At 51.3% G+C, this 22,289-nt stretch overlaps 1 protein-coding gene across 3 annotated transcripts in view; it reads right to left on the reverse strand.

Annotated features, from left to right (window-relative positions):
* Positions 1 to 22,289, reverse strand: part of PARP4 (poly(ADP-ribose) polymerase family member 4) — a 1,988,214-nt gene that overhangs the window by 1,182,218 nt on the left and 783,707 nt on the right. For all 3 annotated transcript variants that reach the window (XM_086935217.1, XM_086935220.1, XM_086935219.1), the window contains exon 22: positions 2,757 to 2,894. In XM_086935217.1, coding sequence (XP_086791343.1) covers positions 2,757 to 2,894 — 138 coding nt within the window. The remainder of the gene's footprint in view (positions 1 to 2,756; positions 2,895 to 22,289) is intronic.

Consider the following 22,289-nt stretch of genomic DNA (forward strand, 5'->3'; position numbering starts at 1 on the left):
TTGCTTGGGTGAGTGGCGTTGCGTGGGTGAGTGTGGTGTTGCGTGGGTGATAGTGGGCTTGCGTGGGTGTGAGTGGCGTTGCGTGTCTGTAAGTGGTGCTGTGTGGGTGAAAATGGCACAGAGCCTTTGATGTGGCCTGGCGCAGGAGAAATGCTGCTGCTGCTAATTAAATATAAAAAGTGTTTAGGGACTCACGGCTGCTGGGAGGGGGGCTGCACACCAACTGAAGTGCTCTGGTTGCCGTGTGAAGTGATAAGCCTTGAAGTACACAGGCATGCTGTGACGGAGGTGTGAGAGGTCTGGCAGGGAACAGATGGCCTGGCTGTGAAGCAGGGGGCGGGGCAGCGCTGGGGAAGCCTGTGGGAGGGTGATTGATGCCTTTGATGTGGGGAGGGAGGAGAGCCTTTTGCAAGCCTTGTGCAGGAGAAATGCTGCCGATGAGCGTGCATGTTTAATCACGTGATTCTCGTGAACTTAAAGAAAACCGCGGCTGAAAGCCCGTGGTTTGACGATGATTTTGCCCACTTGAATTCTCGTTCCCTCAATGCGCTTGCGCGCATTGTAGGTCACAAGACCTAAAAAGAAGAATATTGATGACACTGAACCAGCAAACGCATGCTATCATACAAACACTTTACACAATAGGGCATGGCCGCAGGTTATTTATGTAGCTCTATAAACTATACAACAAAATGCATTGATATCCCACCACGCACTTCGAGGTAAATGGGAGGCAGATTTGGGTAGTGTGTGTGACAATAAAGAGTGGCAGGGTGTATTGGAATGTCTCCTTAAATGCCAGCTTTAGGATTATACATTATACCATACTGCTTAAAGCATATCTCACATCAAGCAAACCCAATAACATTTACCCCACAGCCTCGGAGGCTTGCCACCGATGTCACTCTGAGGTAGATGAAATACTTCATATGAGATGGGACTGTATTACCCTGAAACACTTCTAAACTAACTGAAGTCCTGCAGATAATTTCCCCCTAAAAAAACACAAATCAAGCATAGATAACTCGGAGTGCTGCTTACTGGGCATGCACTCCAGACCTAAGAAGGCTAGAGTAACAACGAATTTTACTGATCTGGCTTTGCAACTGACCAAGCAAGCGATAACCATGTATTGGAAATTCCCACTACCCAAGTGGAATACTGAGCAGAAGCACAGAGTAAGGCGCTCAAAATGGTGGAAAAGGGAGCGCTGAGCTCCCATAGCTACTCACTGAGACAAAGTTATTAATGCTGACAAAGAGCCTGCTAACGATAACTGACGACCATTATCCCTCACACCCCCATACGTATGATTCAATATTATTTAATGCGTCATACCAGGGGCTATGGCTTATCATTAGATCCCCCCTAACAGAGATGTTTACCACACTCCTGAGCTAATAACCTCACCCAGATACTTGCCAACCGCTGGCACTTTATCCCACTCTATTCTGAACGTTTCTATAACTCCAAATACTAGAGCTGCGCATGAGATATTTATTACTTTAGGCTCCGCTTAGCAGAGGTAATATTAGGCCCCTTACAAGGACCCTGACGGGAGTGCTCCAGGACAGAATGGTGGCGGGTGGGTTGAGATCAGCTACTGACGTTAAAGACATAAGATACATTTTGTATTAGTATTGTGTTTTTTAGACCTGTCAGTGTGTGATGTGGTCTTCCCCCAAACGTTTTGCGTTTTCTCGCCTCCTACTTGCAGAAATTCAATTTTGTTGGATTTAGGACTCTGTGCAATTTACTATTGCTAACCGGTGCTAAAGCGCTCATGCTCACTCCTTCAAACATGGTAAAAGTGGCTTGCACCCAATTTGCATATTTAATGTACTTATAAGTCCCTAATAAAGGGATACAACAGGTACACAGGGCCTGTAAATTAAATGCTACTACTGGGCCTCCAGGGCTTATTTTGCCACTTGCTGAAGTAACCCTTTAAAATATGTCTAAGGCTTGCCATTGCAGCCTGTGTGCAGTTTTAAACTGCAAATTCGACCTGGCAAATAAACCTTTTGCCAGGCCAAACCTTCCTTTTCAATACATATACGTCACCCCTAAGGTAGGGCCTGAACAGTCCACAGGGTAGCGTGCATTGTATTTAAAACGTTAGACATGTAGTTTTAAGCTTCACATGCCCTGGTATTGAAAACCTCTGGTGTCAAATTATTTATTACATTTTACTCTATTTGCTTAAATTGGAGTGGGATTTTTCCTGTATTGTCTTTTTGCTTTATTACTGTTTGTGTGCTACATAAATACTTAACACATTGACTCTAAGTTGAGCCTGACTGCTTTTGTATCAAGCCACCAGAGGGTTAAGCAGGGGTTAATTTTGTGATTTCTGTGGTTCACTCTGACAAGGATTGTTGTTGCTGCTTGCAAGGGTTTTCACCCCCTCATTTAAAAACCCAATTTCTTACACAGTTGAAATATTAATGATATCTTACTGTGTTGCCAATTTGTCAAAATATGTACAAGTACAAGCAAAAATCTAAGGAACTTAAATAGGTTGAGGATGAAATGTGATCGACAGATGACAAATAGTTGTAACCTCTGTATTAGATTGTCTAAATATGAAAATGTAAATACAAGTTATAAAAAAAATGATTCTTTTGTACCCACTAATTTTAGTAACACAAATGCAAAAGAGCTATACGTCATTTATTGAATCGTTTTTCGAGAATGTCCGCTGACAACACATTGTTCCTCCGATTTCTAAAAGAAAAGCCATCAATAACATTTACCTCACTCTCTTTTTCAGGATGCTTTTCCACCCACATTCGTGGCAGATAAATGTCAGTCAATTCGATGTGCAAGCTAAAACCATAGCTGTCCAAGGTACTGTTATCTTCTGTGCTTACTACAGCTGTGCAGTCTGTTTTCTAGAAATCAAAAAGAGTAACGTATTAATCTCTGTAAAAACGAAACGAGTTTCTGAAATAAGGGACTATACCTGTATATATATAAAACAGAATGTTCTTTCCACATAGACTAGTGGAAACAGGCAGACACCAATAAGCAACTATTATGGAATCAAATAGTGTTTTGTGTGATAATGGTGAGTAATAGCTTTTCATTTCTAGCATTCAACAACATATAGAAATAACAGGAAGAGAGAATAGTGGGCGTTTAAAAAATGGTCAAATTATCATGAGTGGATTCCATTACTTAGCCCTGCTTTTAGTTTGAGGGAAACAAACCACTTTCTTAAATGTTAAAGATATAATGATCCAGATCAAAAGAAGTAGCAACCTGCCTTGACAAGAAAATGGGGGAAACAGCATGAGCACTGGCAATTGGTTTGGCGTTTTACGTCCATTAAAAGGTGTTGGGGCGTTAAGTGTGCATAATGAACACGACCTTTTGCGACTACATTTCGAGACGCGGAGCATCGTTGGGGCATTCCGTCTTCTCGAACAAATAAAGCTTGTGACATGCCATGCGCCTGTCTCTTTGAAGCTCTGTTTCTGTATTGTGCCACCAGACACGAACATAACTCTGGACGCACAAGTTACTACTTGTGTAACGATATATCTGTAAGAGACATTAGTTAGTGATAGATTCCTTACCTTAGAATATCCCCAGGCGTCAGACTGGATCCGGAAAATTTTGCGTAGCAGTACCCTTGCGCGTCGGTAGGCGTCGTCTGCGGCTCCGCGTCCGTCGTCGGCGTCGTGGGCGCCGTGATGACGTCGTCGGAGTATATAGACGCCGCCTCCGCGTGCTGACGTCAGTTCTTAGCCACAGCTTTTCCGCGCCAGAAGCGCAGAGCCATGACAAAAACCGACACTGGTGCCAAGAAACTAGGGCCCTGAAAGGGGATGACCTTAACCCTAGATATCGGTTCGCAGAACGGGGAGGATGGGTGGGTCGGTAAGGAATCTATCACTAACTAATGTCTCTTACAGATATATCGTTACACAAGTAGTAACTTGTGCATCTGAAAGAGACACGTTAGTGATAGATTCCTTACCTTAGAATAGATACCCCAGCAATACCATCCCCGTGGTGGTGGGTCTGCGAACCAATATTCACACCAGAAAGTCCTGGAGAACGGAACGGCCGAAGTAGCCATCTCTCCGGACTTGACTGTCCAGGCAGTAGTGCCTCGCAAACGTGTGCAACGAAGCCCACGTAGCAGCCTGGCAAATGTCCTGCAGGGGCACACCTCGGCCCAAGGCAGTTGTAGTGGCCGTGGCTCGAGTGGAATGAGCCCGCAGCCCAACAGGTGGTTCCTTCTTTGCCAAGGAGTAACACGCCTGGATGCACATGATAATCCATCTAGAAATGGTCCTCTTGTGCACCGCTTTCCCTTTCTTAGCGCCCGCGTACCCAACAAAGAGTTGATCATCCACCCGGAACTGGCGTGTGCGATCCAGATAGAATGAGAGCGCACGTTTTGGGTCCAGACGGTGGAGCCTCTCCTCCTCTCTCGAGGGGTGCGGAGGCGGAAAGAAGGTGGGCAATGTGATGGACTGCCCCATGTGGAAGGCCGTGACCACCTTAGGCAAGAAGGAGGGCCTAGTCCTCAAAACAACCTTGTCCGGATGGACTGAAAGGAAAGGAGGCTTACAAGAGAGAGCCTGGAGCTCACTCACTCTCCTGGCAGAGGTGATGGCTACCAGGAAGGCAGTCTTTAAAGAAAGAAGGCGAAGTGGACAGTTGTGAAGTGGCTCAAAGGGAGCGCACATCAGAAATGTCAGAACCAGGTTCAAGTCCCACTGAGGCATCACGAAGGGAACAGGAGGAAAAGTATGAGTGATGCCCTTCAGGAATCGATTTACGATAGGGGACTTGAACAAAGAGGGTTGGTCAGGCAGCCTCAGAAAGGCCGAAAGAGCCGAAAGATAGCCCTTGACAGTGCCCAGAGCAGAGCCCTGCTGGGCGAGAGAAAGAAGGAAGAGAAGAATCTCAGAGAGAGGGGCATTGAGAGGATCCACAGCCTTTGCTGTGCACCATGCCACAAATCTGTTCCACCTGCAGGCGTATACCGTTTTTGTGGAGGGACGCCTGGCTGCCAGAATGATGTTGCAAACTTCAGGAGGCAAGTCAAATGGCCTCAACTGCCGCCGCTCAATCTCCATGCATGGAGGTGGAGACTGGACAGGTTCGGGTGGAGGACCGTCCCCTGCTGCTGCGACAGAAGGTCCTCCTGAAGAGGCAGACGAACCGGGGGATCGACTGACATACTGAGTAGCTCGGGATACCAGTACCTTCGTGCCCAGTCCGGAGCCACAAGGATGACTTGTGCCCGGTCGCGCTTGATCTTCTTCAGCACTCTGGGCAGAAGAGGTATAGGCGGAAAGGCGTACAACAGACCGCAGCTCCACTCGCGACGAAAAGCGTCTCCGAGCGAGTGCCGCCTTGGAAATTCCAACGCGCAGAACTGATGACATTGCGCGTTCTCTTCGGTGGCGAATAGATCTAACCAAGGCTCTCCCCAACGCAGAAAGAGGCCTTGCGCCACGTCCGAGTGCAGACGCCATTCGTGATCCATCGAGCACCGACGGCTGAGTTCGTCCGCCCTGGCGTTCAGAGAACCTGCCAGGTGTTGAACCACCAGAGTCACGCCCTGATGTTCCAGCCATTGCCAGAGGCGCAGAGCCTCCTGGCAGAGGGTCCACGACCCCACACCGCCCTGTTTGTTGCAGTACCACATGGCGGTGGTGTTGTCCGTGAACACCTGCACTGCACTCCCTCGGACAGACGGGAGGAATGCTTTCAGTGCCAGACGAATCGCCCGCAGCTCCAACAGATTGATATGGAGCCGGGACTCCGCCGGAGACCAGAGTCCTCTGATCTCCGCCTCTCCCAAGTGGCCACCCCAGCCCTGGAGGGACGCGTCCGTCACAACTACGTGCTCCGGTTGGGGAAGGGAGAGGGATCTGCCGTTGACCCAATCGCGGTCCGTGAGCCACCACTGCAGCTGTCTCGCAGTGCCCTCCGAGATCAGGACGTGGTCGGAAAGGTTGCCCCGGTGCTGGGCCCACTGAAACTTCAGGTCCCACTGCAGAGCCCGCATCCGCCACCGTGCGTGATGCACCAGAAGGATGCAGGAGGCCATCAGTCCCAGAAGCCTCAGCGTCAACCTGACCGAAACCCGGGACAACGGCCCGAAGACCGGGATCAGGGCCTGTATATCCCGGACTCGCTGTTCGGGCGGGTAAACCCGAAACTGCGCCGAGTCGAGAACCGCTCCGATGAAAAGGAGCTTCTGAGAGGGGCACAGGTGTGACTTCGGCACATTGATGGAAAATCCCAGCCTGTGCAGGAGATCCGCCGTAGTCTGGAGGTGGTGGACGACTGCCTGGGGCGAGCCCGCCTTCAACAACCAGTCGTCTAGGTAGGGGAAGACTGAAACCCCTAACCTGCGCAGGTGAGCTGCGACCACCGCCATCACCTTCGTGAACACCCGTGGGGCGCTGGTAAGGCCGAAGGGGAGCACGGTAAACTGAAAGTGCTCGAGGCCTACCGTGAACCGCAGGTAACGCCGGTGGGCCGGCAGGACGGGGATGTGGAAATACGCATCCTGCAAGTCCAACGCTACCATCCAGTCTCCTGGGTCTAGGGCAGCCAAGACCTGAGCCAGTGTCAGCATTTTGAACCGCTCCTTCCGGAGGAAGCCGTTGACGTTCCTCAGGTCCAAGATAGGGCGTAGGCCCCCTTTGCCCTTCTTGGGTACCAGAAAGTAGTGGGAGTAGCAACCACGTCCTACTTCTGGCCCAGGAACGCGCTCGATGTCCCCCTTGGCCAAGAGGGCCGAAACTTCCTCCCGCAGGAGCCGCAAGTGATCCCCCGACACGCGGTGGTGTTGCGGTGGCATGGCTGGAGGGGTCGACTCGAAGGGGAGGGAGTAGCCCCTTCGGACGATCTGCAGCACCCACCTGTCCGAAGTGACTGTGCGCCAGTGAGAGTGGTGATGGCGAACCCTGCCTCCCACTGGCGTCACCTGGGCCGGAAAGCACGGACTAGGAGGGTTTAGAGGCGGATGCTGCGGGGGCAGGTGTGGACTGGCTCCGCTTGCCTCCCCTACCGCCTCCACGGCGGTTTCCACGGCCGCCGCCGCGCTGGACGACAGTTTGCGGCGAGTGGCCGGCGGCACGTGTGGGGACGCCCCTTCCGTGGCCACGAAAGGAGCGAAAAGCAGCCACTTGCTGGCGCGGGGCCGAGAGGCCCAAGGACTTGGCCGTAGCCCTGGAGTCCTTAAAGCGCTCGAGCGCGTGGTCTGCCTTGTCGCCAAAGAGGCGACGGCCATCGAACGGCATGTCCATGAGAGTATTCTGGACATCAGCCGAGAAGTTGGCGGACCTAAGCCAGGCGTGGCGTCGAATCGCCACCGTCGTAGCCATCGCTCTGCCCAGCGAGTCAGTGGTGTCCAGTCCGCACCTAATCGAATACTTCGCTGCGTCCCGACCCTCCACAAGGGCTCGGCCGAGTTTGGCCCGTACCTCCAACGGGCACTCTGGCAGCACTTCCGCCACCGTGTCCCATATAGAATGGGTGTAACGGCCCAAGAGGCATGCGGTGTTGGAAGACCGCAGTCCACAACTAAGGGACGAGAAGACTTTTTTGCCAAAGGCCTCGTACCTCTTGGATTCCCGATCAGGGGGTGCTGACGGGAAGGCGGTCTGGGAGTTAGAGGCCTGGATGACCAGACTCTCGGGGGTGGGGTGGGTGGACAGGAAACATGGGTCGCCCGGAGCCGGGCGGTGGCGTCTGGCCACGTTCCTATCTACAGGCGAACCTGTAGCGGGCCTGGACCAAGTGCCCAACAGAACGTCCGACAAGGCCTCATTAAACGGCAGCATTGGCTCCATGGAGCTTGACTGCGGCTTAAGGACCTCAGTGAGGAGATTAGTCCTCACGGCCGCGACGGGGAGCTCGAGGTCCAAGGCCTGAGCAGCCCTCATCAACACCACACTATATGTAGCGCCCTCCTCCGAAGCCACGGAAGGAGGAGAGACGAATCCAGTGTCTGGAGAGGTGTCCAGGCCACTGGCCTCCCCAAGGTCTCCTGTCCAGTCCATGTTAGACTGACATTCCCTTGCCAGAGGGTCCTCAGACCCCTCCCAATCCTCCACTTCCCCCATCTCCTGAGACTCAGGGTCGTAAGTGAATGAGGATGGGTCACAGGGATGGAAATCCCCGACCGGCGTCGAGATCGGCGCCGACAGGCCCCGTCCCGACGCCGGAACCCATACAGAAGAGGAATTGGGGACGGCGTCGGCCGGGACCGACGCCGGCGGGGACACCACACGGACCGACCCCGGGGGGGTCGTAAGGTCCACCGGGGACGCTCCATCGCCCGACGAAGGCCGAACGGCGCCCTGCGGCGTCGGACCCGAAGGCACCGACGACGCCGGGACCGTCGAACCCTGCGGCGCCGAGCCCGAGGGCAGCGGCGGCGTCGGGATCGCAGAGCCCTGTGGCGCCGGCGTCGGAGACGTCGGCGGCGTCGAGGCCGAAGCACCCGACGGCGTCGGGGTTGAACCCGACCCACTAGGGCCCCCAGACGGGTTCACTGGGCCCGAAGGCGCCGTGGAACCCGTCGGGGAAGAAAGGGACCTCATGGCCATGAGGAAACGCTCTATCTCCCCCGGCGTCGCGTTCAGCCCAGGGACCGGGGGGTATGGAGCCGAACGCGGCGCCCGCGACTCCTGAGGAGCCGCGTGGGCGGTGTCACCCGAACCCCCGGCCGCATCGCGCGAGCGTCGGGGGGAGTCGGAAGAGCGATGACGTCTCTTCGACTTCTTATGCTTCTTACCTGACGACTTGGACCCGGAGGAGTGGCGCCGACTCCCGGAGCTGTGACGGCTCCGCCCCCGTGACCTGTCCCTCGACCTCCCGTGGGACCGGGACCGGGACCTCACTCGGCGCGGGGCCGACTGGCGGATCTCGAGTCGCCTGCGGGACCGCTCCCGCCTGGCCTTCCTCGAGAGGGCCCGACAGTCGGAGCAGGCCTCGTCGTCATGGTCGACGCCCAAACACGTCAGGCACAGTCGGTGCGGGTCCGTAACCGACATGAGTCGCTCGCAACCGCCGCAGTGCTTGAAGCCGGGCATCCCTAACGGCACCGTCGGAGTCGTGAAGACTTCGAAAGAGATCAAAAAGATCCAAAAAGTTAGTCAAAAAATGACCAGGGAACTGCTTTTTCCAGATCTGCGCTGGCTGGCGCGGAAAAAAGAAGAACTGACGTCAGCACGCGGAGGCGGCGTCTATATACTCCGACGACGTCATCACGGCGCCCACGACGCCGACGACGGACGCGGAGCCGCAGACGACGCCTACCGACGCGCAAGGGTACTGCTACGCAAAATTTTCCGGATCCAGTCTGACGCCTGGGGATATTCTAAGGTAAGGAATCTATCACTAACGTGTCTCTTTCAGATAAGCAGATACAGCGGCAGGGAAATAATAAAAAAAGCCCAGAGGCGCTCGGGCGGCAGGTGTATACAGCGCCTGCCCGTGCCTGTATACCTCACCAGTGCCGCCATTTATTAGGTCGAGCTTAGGCAGTACTTGCGCTGTGCTCAAGACCTGTAGTAATCCGTCTATGGGCTTTAAGCGATTGTGCTCGTCTTAAATGCTTTCTTTTTATTGGTGCAACTACATGTCCCTCCTTTCAGTGCTTAGTTCCCTTTCTGGCGATTTCACTAAGAGAACATTTTTGTTGGCTATCATACTACGTTGCAGTGTCTTCACGCTTCCTCCTGTTACAGTATGTGATGACCCCTCCTCCTGTTTGGCATCTTGCCATTGTAGGCTTCCTTAGTTTGTGTTGATTTAGTTGACAAGTCCTGAAAGGTTTTTGGTGTCAGATTCGCAAAGGGTGCACAGCCAACTGTGGACGCATCAATGTATAGCGCGCTGTATAGAAGTGGTGCAACTGGGTGAGTGGGAAACCCTTGGAACCACTCAGCAGTTACTAGAAAAACTACCAACTAGAGGAATAACGGGAGTACCCTATGCACTCAAAAGAAATCAATCAAACGTTATGTAACAATCATAGGACAGTATACAAATAAACAAAGAAACAGAAAATTGTAGGGATCTCCTGTGGGAGAGTACTCCGATGAAATCCTTTATTGTGCTAGACAGCCAGCCGACACGTGTTTCATCGCCTATGCGAATCCTCAGAGCTATACAGGGCTGTGTCAAACCAGGAGGTCGCCCCGCTGGTAATACTTCTGACCCAGCAGGGCCCGTAACTAGGGTGACCAACCGTCCGTAAATTTCACGGACAGTCCGTAATTTCGGCCGTCTGTCCGTTGTCCGTGAAGAAATCTTTAACGGACGCCATTTGTCCGTCATTTTAACAGGGCACCGGTTGCCCCACCCTAAAGCCGGCACAGCTTGCACCCACCTCCTTTCTTCACTCCGATGCTGCACCAAAGCTCCTCAGATACTCAGCAGCAATGGAGAGGTACAGCGGGATGGCAACCCTCACACCTCCAGCCCTTGATGACCTGTTAAGAGGTGCTTCGAAGGTGACTGAGAGGGAGGGGCTGCAGCTTCAGGAGCAGCGACATCTATTCACATGCAAACAGCCCTGAATGCGTCATGTCTCTGCTATTTAGAGGGGGGCTCACACGTTCCATTTCTACCCAGGGCCCCAAACATCCGAGACTCGGCCAGATTACACCCCTGATTACACTGAGGCAGCACCTGCTTCTCTTCACAGAGCTTGATTACTGTCACTAATATGTAAGCAAACCTCGGTTCTTCAAACATGCAGTCTATAATGTAAGAAAATAAAGAAATGGCACAATCGCACCCACACTGATTAACAAAGTATGGAGGACAATCAGTTCAATCAGTTCTCTTAGAGTATCTCCTGTGAGTACTGTACATCACAGTGGGGGATGGCATTTTGGACAGGGAGCCTGTCTTCTCGTTGTCTTGTGCAGGAGAGAAGCCCAAGATGATACTAGAATACTGCATGCCCACCCCTCCTGCCCCCCCCATGTGGTGGCTCCAGTCCACCCCACGCCTGGGATGGCTCCTGTCCCCCATGTTGTGGCTCCAGTCCACCCCCACCTGTGATGGCTCTTGTCCCCCCTGTGGTGGATCCTGTCTCCGCCCTGGGTGGCTTCTGTCCCAGTCCTGGAACGGCCCCTGCAGCGAGGGTGAAGTTCTTGATGGGCCTCTTCTGAAAAGGGCTGAGCTTAAAATTAATATGGAAAGGTCGGCGAGTAAGTAAGTGAAGGGATGGGTGAATGTTTGGAGGAATTAGTGAAAGGGTGAATGGATGAATGAAAGATTGAATAAATGGCTAATGAGAGAGGATGGATGGATTGATGAGTGAGGGGAAGGATGGAGAGAAAATGTAAATAGCTGGATGTATGGGTGGAAGGGTAGCTGGATGATGGATGAGGGGAAAAATGGATGAGGGGAAGGATGATGGATGAGGAGAAGGATGGATGGAGGGGAAGGATGGATGGATGGAGGGGAAGGATGGATGGGAAGGATGGATGGATGGATGGAGGGGAAGGATGGATGGATCAGGAGATGGATGGATGGATGAGGGGAAGGATAAATGGATGGGATGGATGGATGGGTTAGGGGAAGGATGGATGATGGATGAAAGGAAGGATGGATGAGGGGAAGGATGGATGGATGAGGGGAAGGATGGATGGATGAGGGGAAGGATGGCTGGATGAGGGGATGGATGGATGGATGGATGAGGGGATGGATGGATGAGGGGAAGGATGGATGGGTGAGGGGATGGATGGCTGGATGAGGGGATGGGTGAGGGGATGGATGGATGGATGAGGGGATGGATGGATGGATGAGGGGATGGATGGATGAGGGGATGGATGGATGAGGGGATGGATGGATGAGGGGATGGATGGATGAGGGGATGGATGGATGGATGGATGAGGGGATGGATAGAGGGGAAGGATGGATGGATGGGTGGGTGAAAGGATGGATGGATGGGTGGGTGAAAGGATGGATGGATGGATGATGAGGGGAAGGATGGATGATGAGGGGATGGATGGATGATGAGGGGATGGATGGATGGATGATGAGGGGGTGGGTGAAAGGATGGATGGATGGATGAGTGGGTGGGTGAAAGGATGGATGGATGGATGAGTGGGTGGGTGGATAGTGGGTGGGTGAAAGGATGGATCAGTGGATTGGATGGTGGGTGGGTGAAAGGATGGATGAGTGGGTGGGTGGATGGTGGGTGGGTGGATGGTTGGGTGGATGATGGGTGGGTTGGTGGATGAGTGAAATGATGGATGGATTGATGGATTGATAAGTGCAAGGGTGAATGAATGGACGTATGAGTGAAAGGGTGGATGTAAGGATGGATGAGTGAGTGAAACGGAGGGTAGATGGACAAAAGGAGGAATAGATGTGTGAAGGAGTGAAATGATAGTTGGATGAGTGATAGGATCAATGGATGGATTCATGAGTGGATGAGTAGATGGATGGATGGATGGGTGGGTGGATGGATGGATGGGTGGGTGGATGGATGGATGGAAGGAAGGATGGCTAAGTGAAAGGGTCGATGGAGAGAGAAAGGGAGGATGGATGGATGACTAAAATAGTGGATGGGTGGAAGGATTAGTAAGTGAAAGGATGGCTGGATTGGTGAAAGGGTAAATGGCTGAATGGATGAGTGAATGAATGGATGCGATAAAGAATGGATGGATAAGTGTACAGATGGATAGGGTGAAATGGTGGATGGATGGATGGATAATGGAGATGAGTGAAAGGATGGATGAGGGGATGGATGAAGGGATGGATGAGTGAAATGATAGATGAAAGGATACATGATGGATAGGTTTGCAAATGGTTGAATATGTTTGGATATGGCTGGGCTTACTTATATACTATTGCGCGACCTCTGATGTGTCTGTAAAACGTACCTATTGTCCTGAAGTTTTGTCCTGAATTTTGACCTCCTGTCCTGAATTTGTGTCCTGAATTTTGACCCTTTGTCCTGAATTTTTACACTCACCGTCCTGAATTTGCACCAATGCCAGTTGGTCACCCTACCCGTAACCTTGGTTGAAATAATTACAGGGAAATGACGTCCACACCCTGCATTCAGTAGCAGATGATCAATCTGATGAATCACGGTAAAAAGCATAGGTAACGTGTTGCACAATCGTAAAAAACTTTCAATTCTAAAGATGGTGTCAAGACGTGTGGTGACCAGGAGTTGAGTACAAACTTAATAAGTCACCGAAATGTCTGCCGAACGCGAGTGCAGAGAAGCCGCGTACTCCCGGGTCGCCGTGTTCCTGTATGGACCAATACAGGAACACGGGGACCCGGGAGTACGCAGCTTCTCTGCACTCTTTAGAATTGAACGTTTTTTACAATTGCGCAACACGTTACCTACGCTTTTTACCGTGATTCATCAGATTGATCATCTGCTACTGAATGTGTTGATTTAGTTGTCCATAGCTGGCGGTAAAAACAAAGCAAGCATGTTGCTGATGAAGCTGCGGCGCCCGGTTCACGGCCGCAGTACTTCGTCTTTCGGCATGGGGCCGCTTGGGGAGGCTGTGCCTCTTTCTCTGAAGGCTTGCTTGTTTTTATAACCTTTCCTATATGTTCAAACAGATGCCTGGAGCTGCCATTGGCTTATTACAGTAGTAGGGGTGCTGAAAGCACTTCTGCTGATGGGCTTTGGGAGCCTCGTCCAGTCCGACTGTGTGGAGATGAGCCTGAGAGCGAGGGAGAAGTAGAGGTGCGGTGATTGGTGCCCATCGGGGCCCCCAGCCTCACCTCACTGCCCGTGCTAGCTTAGAGCCTGGGGCCCCCGTGCAGCCAGCCCTGCACCAGGCAGCGCCAGGGAAGCACCAGGTACTAAAGTGGGTCCAGCAGCAGCAGGTGCGCAACTCCCTCGCTGCGAGCATGGCACCTTCTCTTCTCCCAGGTTGGAGGACAGGACGTTCAGTTCTCACTCAGGACTTCACAGCCGATGCACAACCCAGCCACTGTGTGCAGAACAAAACCAGCCACAGGCTAATCTCCAAGACACTTCAGGCCCAGAGCTGCTGGATACTCAGCTCTCTGCAGATGAATGTCCAAGTCATCACTTTAGGTGTTTGCAGTGCAGGACATGTGGAAAGTTAGTCCAATTTACAACCGATGCCCAGGCTGCTGGCGCAAGACGCCTCTTAGTTCCCATTCTGAATAGTTACAAAATAAAGAGACGGGCGCTGGAAGCAGAAACACAAGAACAGAGTTTTATTTCTCATGAGGAGAGCCTGTCATTTCGGACACGAAACACAGTGTCTTTCGGGAGGTGCTCTAACAAGTTCTCTGAGACATCGCCTTTTATACATCACGAACATTCCTTATTACAATAATGACATTGTGAAGCAAGGAAAAAGACATCCCCGACCCCTCCCCGCTCTGGCACAATCCAACACGTGGCTACAGTAGAGGTCCTCACCCCATACAATGGGAGGGGGCTATCACTCAGCTGAGTGTTCCGCTGATTCCTTTGGAATGTGTGCGCCTGATCGATTCTCGGAGGGGTGGGGAGGTCATGATCAATAGTAGCTCTTTTGAAGAGGGGTGAGTGCATACAGTGGTGGGCAACAAACTGTATCCTCAGGCGAAGGAGATGACCAGTGGTCCATGCGGACAATCGGGCTCAGTGGAGGGGTCATCAAGGGAGGGGTATTCATGGGAAGAAGGGAGGTGATGGTCAGGCACGGGGTGTGATTCCCAGGGACAGAGTCGCACAGAGAGAGAGGTCTTATGACCCGTACATGAGAGAGCGGGGGCAGTCAGGTACAGCTGGGGTGTTATGTCAGCTGAGGCGAAGGATGCTTCTTCAAGAGGAAAGGGGGGGGGTGCGTGGGTCAAGCAGGAGGGTTACTTTTCAGAGCAGGGTCGCGCAGAGGGAGAGGGTTTTATGGTCTATGCATGTGAGAGTGGGGGGGGTGTTCAAATGTGCGCAGGAGGGAAGCCGAGGATTCCAATGAGCGGGCAAAAAGGCCATGGTGCCTAAAATGGCTGTCATGTACATATGGGCACGGGTTTTTACTGGCGGAATGACGCGGTCAACGTTTCATGGTATTCATGGTGCCTACAGGGAGGGGGAATGGAAGAAGGCAAATGAACGCCGCTTATGTACATTAATATTGCTAATTTCCACAGTCGCCGCTTTTAACATAAGTGAGTTCATTTCCTAACTAATGGGCGTACATATAATACATGTGTGGTCGATGAGATAGCGTTTGTCAAATACCAGCGAATTGCATATAACCATGGCACAATCGATGCGGTTGGTGGAATGCAGTACATATGAATTCACAGCTGCTGGGTTACCTATACAAGCCTAGAGTTCAGCATACTACATAGTATAAATGTTCTGACTTTCTCTTCGGTGGCATCAATGTACAGCTTTTAAAAGTGACCGAAAAACATTTTGAAAGCAATACAAAGTGGTTGAGGGCGGAATTCAGTTTAACACAAGTAATTTAGTCAAATTGATGGGTGTCTTCGTCACAGTGTCTTTTTAGCAGTGAGCCATCACTGGTAGGCTCTAGTCCGTTTTCTTTCGTTGGCGCTGTTGAGCACCGGCGGTGGAGCAATAGGTCCTGCTCGGATCTAACCTTACGCGTTGCAGGGTGCGGTCAGTCCTCTGCTGTTAGACCACAGTCCTGTTCCCTAACCAATTCTTTAAGGGTGCCTTATGCTCGGCACCTGTATTTCCTTTTTCCTTCTGTGGCAAACCCCATTTCCATCTGAATGCTGTTCTTCTTGTCTGAGTCAAAAAGTCATGTGGAAAAGAGGGGGTGTTGGATAGTCGAGGGAAGAGAGGGCGGAGTGGGGTCAGGTCTTTTCTTGGACACATCAAGGGACCAAGGGAGCAAAGGAAAACGAGCAGGCAGGCCCATCAATCGGGCCCAAAAAGGGGGCGAAGACTTCAGGCACACGTGGGTTAGCAGACAGAGGGCTTCAGGGCAGCCCTTCAACCTTTCATTTTCCACGTTTGAGATTGCTGTCTCGTCCCGTATCTTGTTGCTCTGCAGCTCCACCTTTGGTCGAGGTCACATGTGTCTCAAGATCTGCAGCCAGGCTGTACGTCACGTCCGACCCTTCTCCTCCGATGATCGTATATCTTTGAATGGGTACAAAACAAGTTTTAGAGAACTGGCAGGAGAAGACATTTATGCATTTGAATTCTGCCCTCAATCCCACGCATTTGGGGGTTACGTTCATCGGTCACAGTCAGAACCCTACCACCATGAAGTATATATGTCGGCATTCCTACTGTGTTTGTGCCAAGTCTATTTATCGTTCATTCCGGCTAACCCTTTCAAAAACAGGGCAGGGGTGCTATCATCGAGAGAGGGGGAGGGAAAACAGGCTTTCATCGAGGAGCGACAGTTAATCAAGGTCATCAGTTATACTTCGAGGACAGCTGATATGGAGCAGGGGTCAGGGAGAGGCGGGACGCTTTGGACATTCGCGCTTGAGTGCAGAGGGGTGGGGCAATCTGGGCATTGGGGATCAATCTGGACATTGGGGCTTGTATCTCTAACGGACTGGAAAATAGGATGCCATTGACATATAGTCCCCCTATAAAAGGGCCAGATTAGGGGACATCAGCCGTCTTACCTGTCCCTTCCTTCTTAGCCAATTCAAGTTCTTTCAGTTTGTAGAAAGGAGAGGTAGTAATATGGCGAGTTACAATCATTTTAGTTTCTGTCAATTTTGCTGAACACCTTCGCGTTCAATAAGTATCCAATTAGGCTGGTGCCGGCGGGGCACAATTTTACCACAAAAAGGAAGAGGCAATAGGGGGGGGGGGGGGGGGCTCTCATAGAGAGTGAGAGTCGTCCGCATTCTAAACGAGCCATTCGGTACATGTATGACATGTAGAAAGGTAGAGAGAGAGAGAGAGAGAGAGATAGAGAGGGAGAGAGAAAGAGAGAGACGTGTACGGTAATAGGTCATTTAGCGCGCTCACAACACAGAACGGCAGGGGTCAGGTAACACGGAAACGCAAACAGAGGGAAGACATAATCCCATACATTACATACACACAAACTCAGACAAGGGAAGACAGTACGTGTGTTACATACAAAAAATTCACGACAAAACATAGAACAGTTATTGGCCAAAAAGATCTCTTTCTGCATGCTGCGCATCTTTAGTATCCTATTTATCTACGTTCTGAGCTCTTTTTACCTTTTTCCTCCTTTTCCTCTCGTTTGCCATCTTTGCGAGTGTTCTCGGTTACTAATACTTACACCTCGGTCAGTTGGTCAGGAATTAACCTGGTCGGGTTACTGCTCACGGTGGGATCTTTGAATCATTTTTCCTTTTCTCCCTTTTGGCGAAAAGGTTCTCCAGGCTGAGGCAACGGAGGGCATTAATCGGGAGAACAGTCGGACAGCTTAGCTATATCTATAAGGGTGCGAGAAGGAGGTGGTACACGTTTTTTTTTTTTAAACATTAACAACATTCCTAGTCTTCCAGACGGGCGGTGCTTAGGTAAACCTTACCCCGGAACTTTCCTTGTCCCTTCCCTATCTAGGTAAACGTCATAGTTGCATTATCTGGTGTGCTGGTTCGAGTCATAGTCTGTCATATCGTACTAACCCGTCGAGTATCTACGTCAGTCCATCCTCCCAATCACTAGGTTCTGAGGGAGGAACAGTCATGTCTAAGTAAGGGGGGTGTTACATCTTACAAAGTTCGTCATGTATAAGCACTATGCTCCAATTCCCTACTTCCCCCTCCGTCGGTCATTCGGTCATCACTCCTCCATACTTCAGCCGATGTTCCGACGTGACCTGTAGATGGGAGGAGAAAGAAGGGGGGTGGGGGCAACATTCAAAACACATCAGCGCGCACAAATCCGAAAATGTTTTTACTTCCCACATACTCGACCTATCTCCACACGGTGCATTCTCTACCATCTCGGTGTTTAAGCCCAGAGGGACCAGTAGTGTTAGAAACATAATCATTGGTGTTCTGCGTATCCGCATGAATCACTCGAGCGTGGTCTTTTAGATCATGTGCGAGGGTTGTGGCCAGGTGGCGTTTCTTCAGTATTGCTTAAGGGCATCTGAAACGTTTTTCCTGCTGCCTGTGGCATACAACGTAACGGCTTAAGTATTGGGCTTTTTAACCTTCAACCTTAATAAAGCTGCTTACCTTTCGCTTATATCGGAGACAGTAGTAACACATTCGAAACTCATTAATGCAATCGCTACAGTTGTACTTGCTTTTTCAAAAACCTTTAATAAAAAATGTTGGCGCACAAATACGAGCCTACAACCCAGTGGGCCGGCCACAGAGCAGACTGGAGCCGGGCGTGAGGGGGACGAAGTCGGTGGCCATTCATTTCATAATATAAAGTGCGGCAAGTGCAATAACATCGTATCGAAATTCATTGGGAGTAAGCATCATAAATGTCGAAAAGTCAAACTTTCAATAACCATGGTGCGTTAAAACTTAATATCAATTCATTGTCCGAATGCTCAATTAGTACCTATTTCATATCAATTCATTGCTTTAACACATAATTGGTACCCACCCTACACCAGTTCATTGTCCCAACACATAATCAATATCCATCTTATATCACTTCCTTTTCTGAACACATTATCAATATCCATCTTATCTACTTTCACTGTCCAAAAGCTACATACATATCTCAAAACATCAAGGCTTGAGCAATCAGGGTACAACAAAGAGCTGAAAGTTTCGGCGCCATTTTGGGCGAGGTCAGGCAGGTCCCAGTACAGTCAGATTGTCTACACTGACTTGTGGTTGGACCAGAACCTCTGTTGGCAGTTCAAAGAGTTTTTCGCAATAGGGTAACAGACTGGCGATATGAATCATCAGTCAAAAGTGGGGAGGGAGGCAACAATCTCTCCTACCGGGTCACTCTGGTGTTCCCCCGGAACTGAACAAATCTGTATTTTTGCAGGATTTTAGTCATTCCAAAACTGAGGCTGGCGCCGGCTGGAGTCCGCCGACGTCTCGTGGTTTCCATCGGGGGACGGGGGCGGGGGCGCCCGCGGAGGGGTCGGCCCCCCCGGCTCTTCTAGAATCTTCAAGGTCGAGGAGAAGAGCACAGGACGTGCACCAGTCCTGGGCCAAAAGCCGTTTTTCGATTGGGACCCTGTTGACCGAAGCGATGGGGTGTCGCTGGAAGCCTCCACCTGGGGAGGTGGGGGGGCCTCGTTCGCGCCGCCTCCCCCTTCCAGCGACCCCACGCCGTTTCTCGGCTCCAGCACTTTGGGATGGCCGTACCAGGCAATGAAGAGAGGGGGGGGGGTCGGAGGCAGCAAGACATCCCCCCCCCGCGGCCTGCAGGGCACTGTTTTCTCTGGACTTTTCGTAGCGGCCAGACCAGGCGATGCGAGGGGGAGGGGGGGGGGGTCGGTGGCATGTGCAAGACATCCCCCCCCCTCCGTTGTCAGGGCCATCATGGAAGAAAGAAGTAGTGCCGCCGTGTGCAACCCTCCAGTGTTGTCGAAGCAGGGCGCTGCCTGTCAACCCTCCAGTGTTGTCGCAGAAGGGCGCTGCTGACCTCGGCTACGGTTTTGTTTTGCTGATGGCCGGAGCAGGCGATTGAGAGGGGGGGGGGAGGGGGGGGGTCGGTGGCAGAGGCAAGACATCCCCCCCCCATGGCCCGCAGGGCAGCCAAAAAAGAGAAAGGGGAGACCATTACAACTTTCGGGCCGTCCGCCCCACAGCCTCCCCTTCCGATGGCGGCCAGCCGGGCCCTGCTCTGCACGTGTTGAGGCCTCGCCTTCCGGATGGGCGTAACCGCGGACCTGTTGCACTTCGGGAGCTTCCGGAATGGGGGTAGGTATCTGCTGATTTGTATCTATTTCATGTTACCGTTATTTGGGCGTGGCGGGCGGTGGGACAGACATGCTTCGGATAGCGAGGGGGCGGCGGGGCCTAGCTACCTCCTGGCTGTCTTGGCGTCAAGCTTGGCTTCTTTCGCCATTTTATATTTCTTATTACGGACTATTTCTAATGTTTCTCATTTTTAGTGAAGTCGGAAACTCATCAGTGGGCTTCTGACTTAGCTCGACTTCTTTTTCCTTCCTTTTCTAGTGTGTGTTTCATGCTAAAGTTTCTGTTAACAGGATTCGGTGATCACTTCATATTTTATATGTCCTTTTATCAGGGATACCCTCCGGTTGAGCCGGATGATCTACCTCCAATAAATGGTCCGGGTGGAACTAGATTATCAATCAGTGGGGAGTGGGTAGGCATGACGGATTACAACGGGGACAAAAGTCTGCATTACCTACCCTTTACTACTTGCAAAGACTAGACAGAATATTTCTATTCCACGTTATTTGCAAACAGAAAATACCTCAAACGAACTATTCCTTGAACAATAAATGTCCAGTCAATCAATCAATCAGTGGGGAGAAAAACAGGCATGACGGATTACAACGGGGACAAACGTCTGCATTACCTGTCCTTCGCTCTCTGCAAAGGGAGACGGAATATTCCTATTCGTCTCTGTTTGTAGACAGGGAAGATCTCAAAGAGCAACAATCGATATAAATCGATATCAAACAATCAGTGGGGAGAAAGGTAGGCATGACGGATTACAACGGGGACAAAAGTCTGCATTACCTACCCTTCTCTATCTGCAAAGAGAGACGAACGTTCCTATTTGCCGCTGTTTGCAAACAGAGAATGTCTCGTCTCAAGAAGAGAACCAATATTTCAAGTAGCAACCAAAGCTAAATGAACCAATAAGCGAACAATATCAGTATTTAAATACGGATTCCAATACAATCAATCAATCAGATGGGTAAAGCCATCCTACCAATCAGGCGTGAAGAACGCCCTACTTAATCTTACCCGGACCGGACCATGTGGACAGTTCTTCGTCTTCCCTTTCCAGCGCCCGATCGTTCTCTTACTCCATGCAGCATTCCTGTGGGCTTCCAGCCAGGACAATAGGTCACTCGAGAGAGGTCCGTTCAGAATCGGTGAAGTTCATTCAATCGGCAGCCGGACGAGGGCCCTCTCAAGGCAGGTATACTCCAATTTTTTAGATGTTCACCCCATCGTCTGGACCTCTCTTACTGGACCCTATGTCACTGGTGGGCCCCGCGTTGGGACGCCAATTGTGGAAAGTTAGTCCAATTTACAACCGATGCCCAGGCTGCTGGCGCAAGACGCCTCTTAGTTCCCATTCTGAATAGTTACAAAATAAAGAGACGGGCGCTGGAAGCAGGAACACAAGAACAGAGTTTTATTTCTCATGAGGAGAGCCTGTCATTTCGGACACGAAACACAGTGTCTTTCGGGAGGTGCTCTAACAAGTTCTCTGAGACATCACCTTTTATACATCACGAACATTCCTTATTACAATAATGACATTGTGAAGCAAGGAAAAAGACATCCCCGACCCCTCCCCGCTCTGGCACAATCCAACACGTGGCTACAGTAGAGGTCCTCACCCCATACAATGGGAGGGGGCTATCACTCAGCTGAGTGTTCCGCTGATTCCTTTGGAATGTGTGCGCCTGATCGATTCTCGGAGGGGTGGGGAGGTCATGATCAATAGTAGCTCTTTTGAAGAGGGGTGAGTGCATACAGTGGTGGGCAACAAACTGTATCCTCAGGCGAAGGAGATGACCAGTGGTCCATGCGGACAATCGGGCTCAGTGGAGGGGTCATCAAGGGAGGGGTATTCATGGGAAGAAGGGAGGTGATGGTCAGGCACGGGGTGTGATTCCCAGGGACAGAGTCGCACAGAGAGAGAGGTCTTATGACCCGTACATGAGAGAGCGGGGGCAGTCAGGTACAGCTGGGGGGGTTATGTCAGCTGAGGCGAAGGATGCTTCTTCAAGAGGAAATGGGGGGGGTGCGTGGGTCAAGCAGGAGGGTTACTTTTCAGAGCAGGGTCGCGCAGAGGGAGAGGGTTTTATGGTCTATGCATGTGAGAGTGGGGGAGAGGGAAGCCGAGGATTCCAATGAGCGGGCAAAAAGGCCATGGTGCCTAAAATGGCTGTCATGTACATATGGGCACGGGTTTTTACTGGCGGAATGACGCGGTCAACGTTTCATGGTATTCATGGTGCCTACAGGGAGGGGGAATGGAAGAAGGCAAATGAATGCCGCTTATGTACATTAATATTGCTAATTTCCACAGACATTGTCGCAGTGTGGCCTGGCTACAGAATGCAGATAGCTCAGACTGCCTCACACCAAATTTAAAAGGCTAACAGTCATGTTTCCTTCATATGCGTCTGCACGCAAAGGTAAATTGGATTGAGCGTGAAAAATATCGGACTGGATGTGCC

This window comes from Lissotriton vulgaris, chromosome 8, assembly GCF_964263255.1.
Source record: "Lissotriton vulgaris chromosome 8, aLisVul1.2, whole genome shotgun sequence".
NCBI lineage: Eukaryota > Metazoa > Chordata > Amphibia > Caudata > Salamandridae > Lissotriton > Lissotriton vulgaris.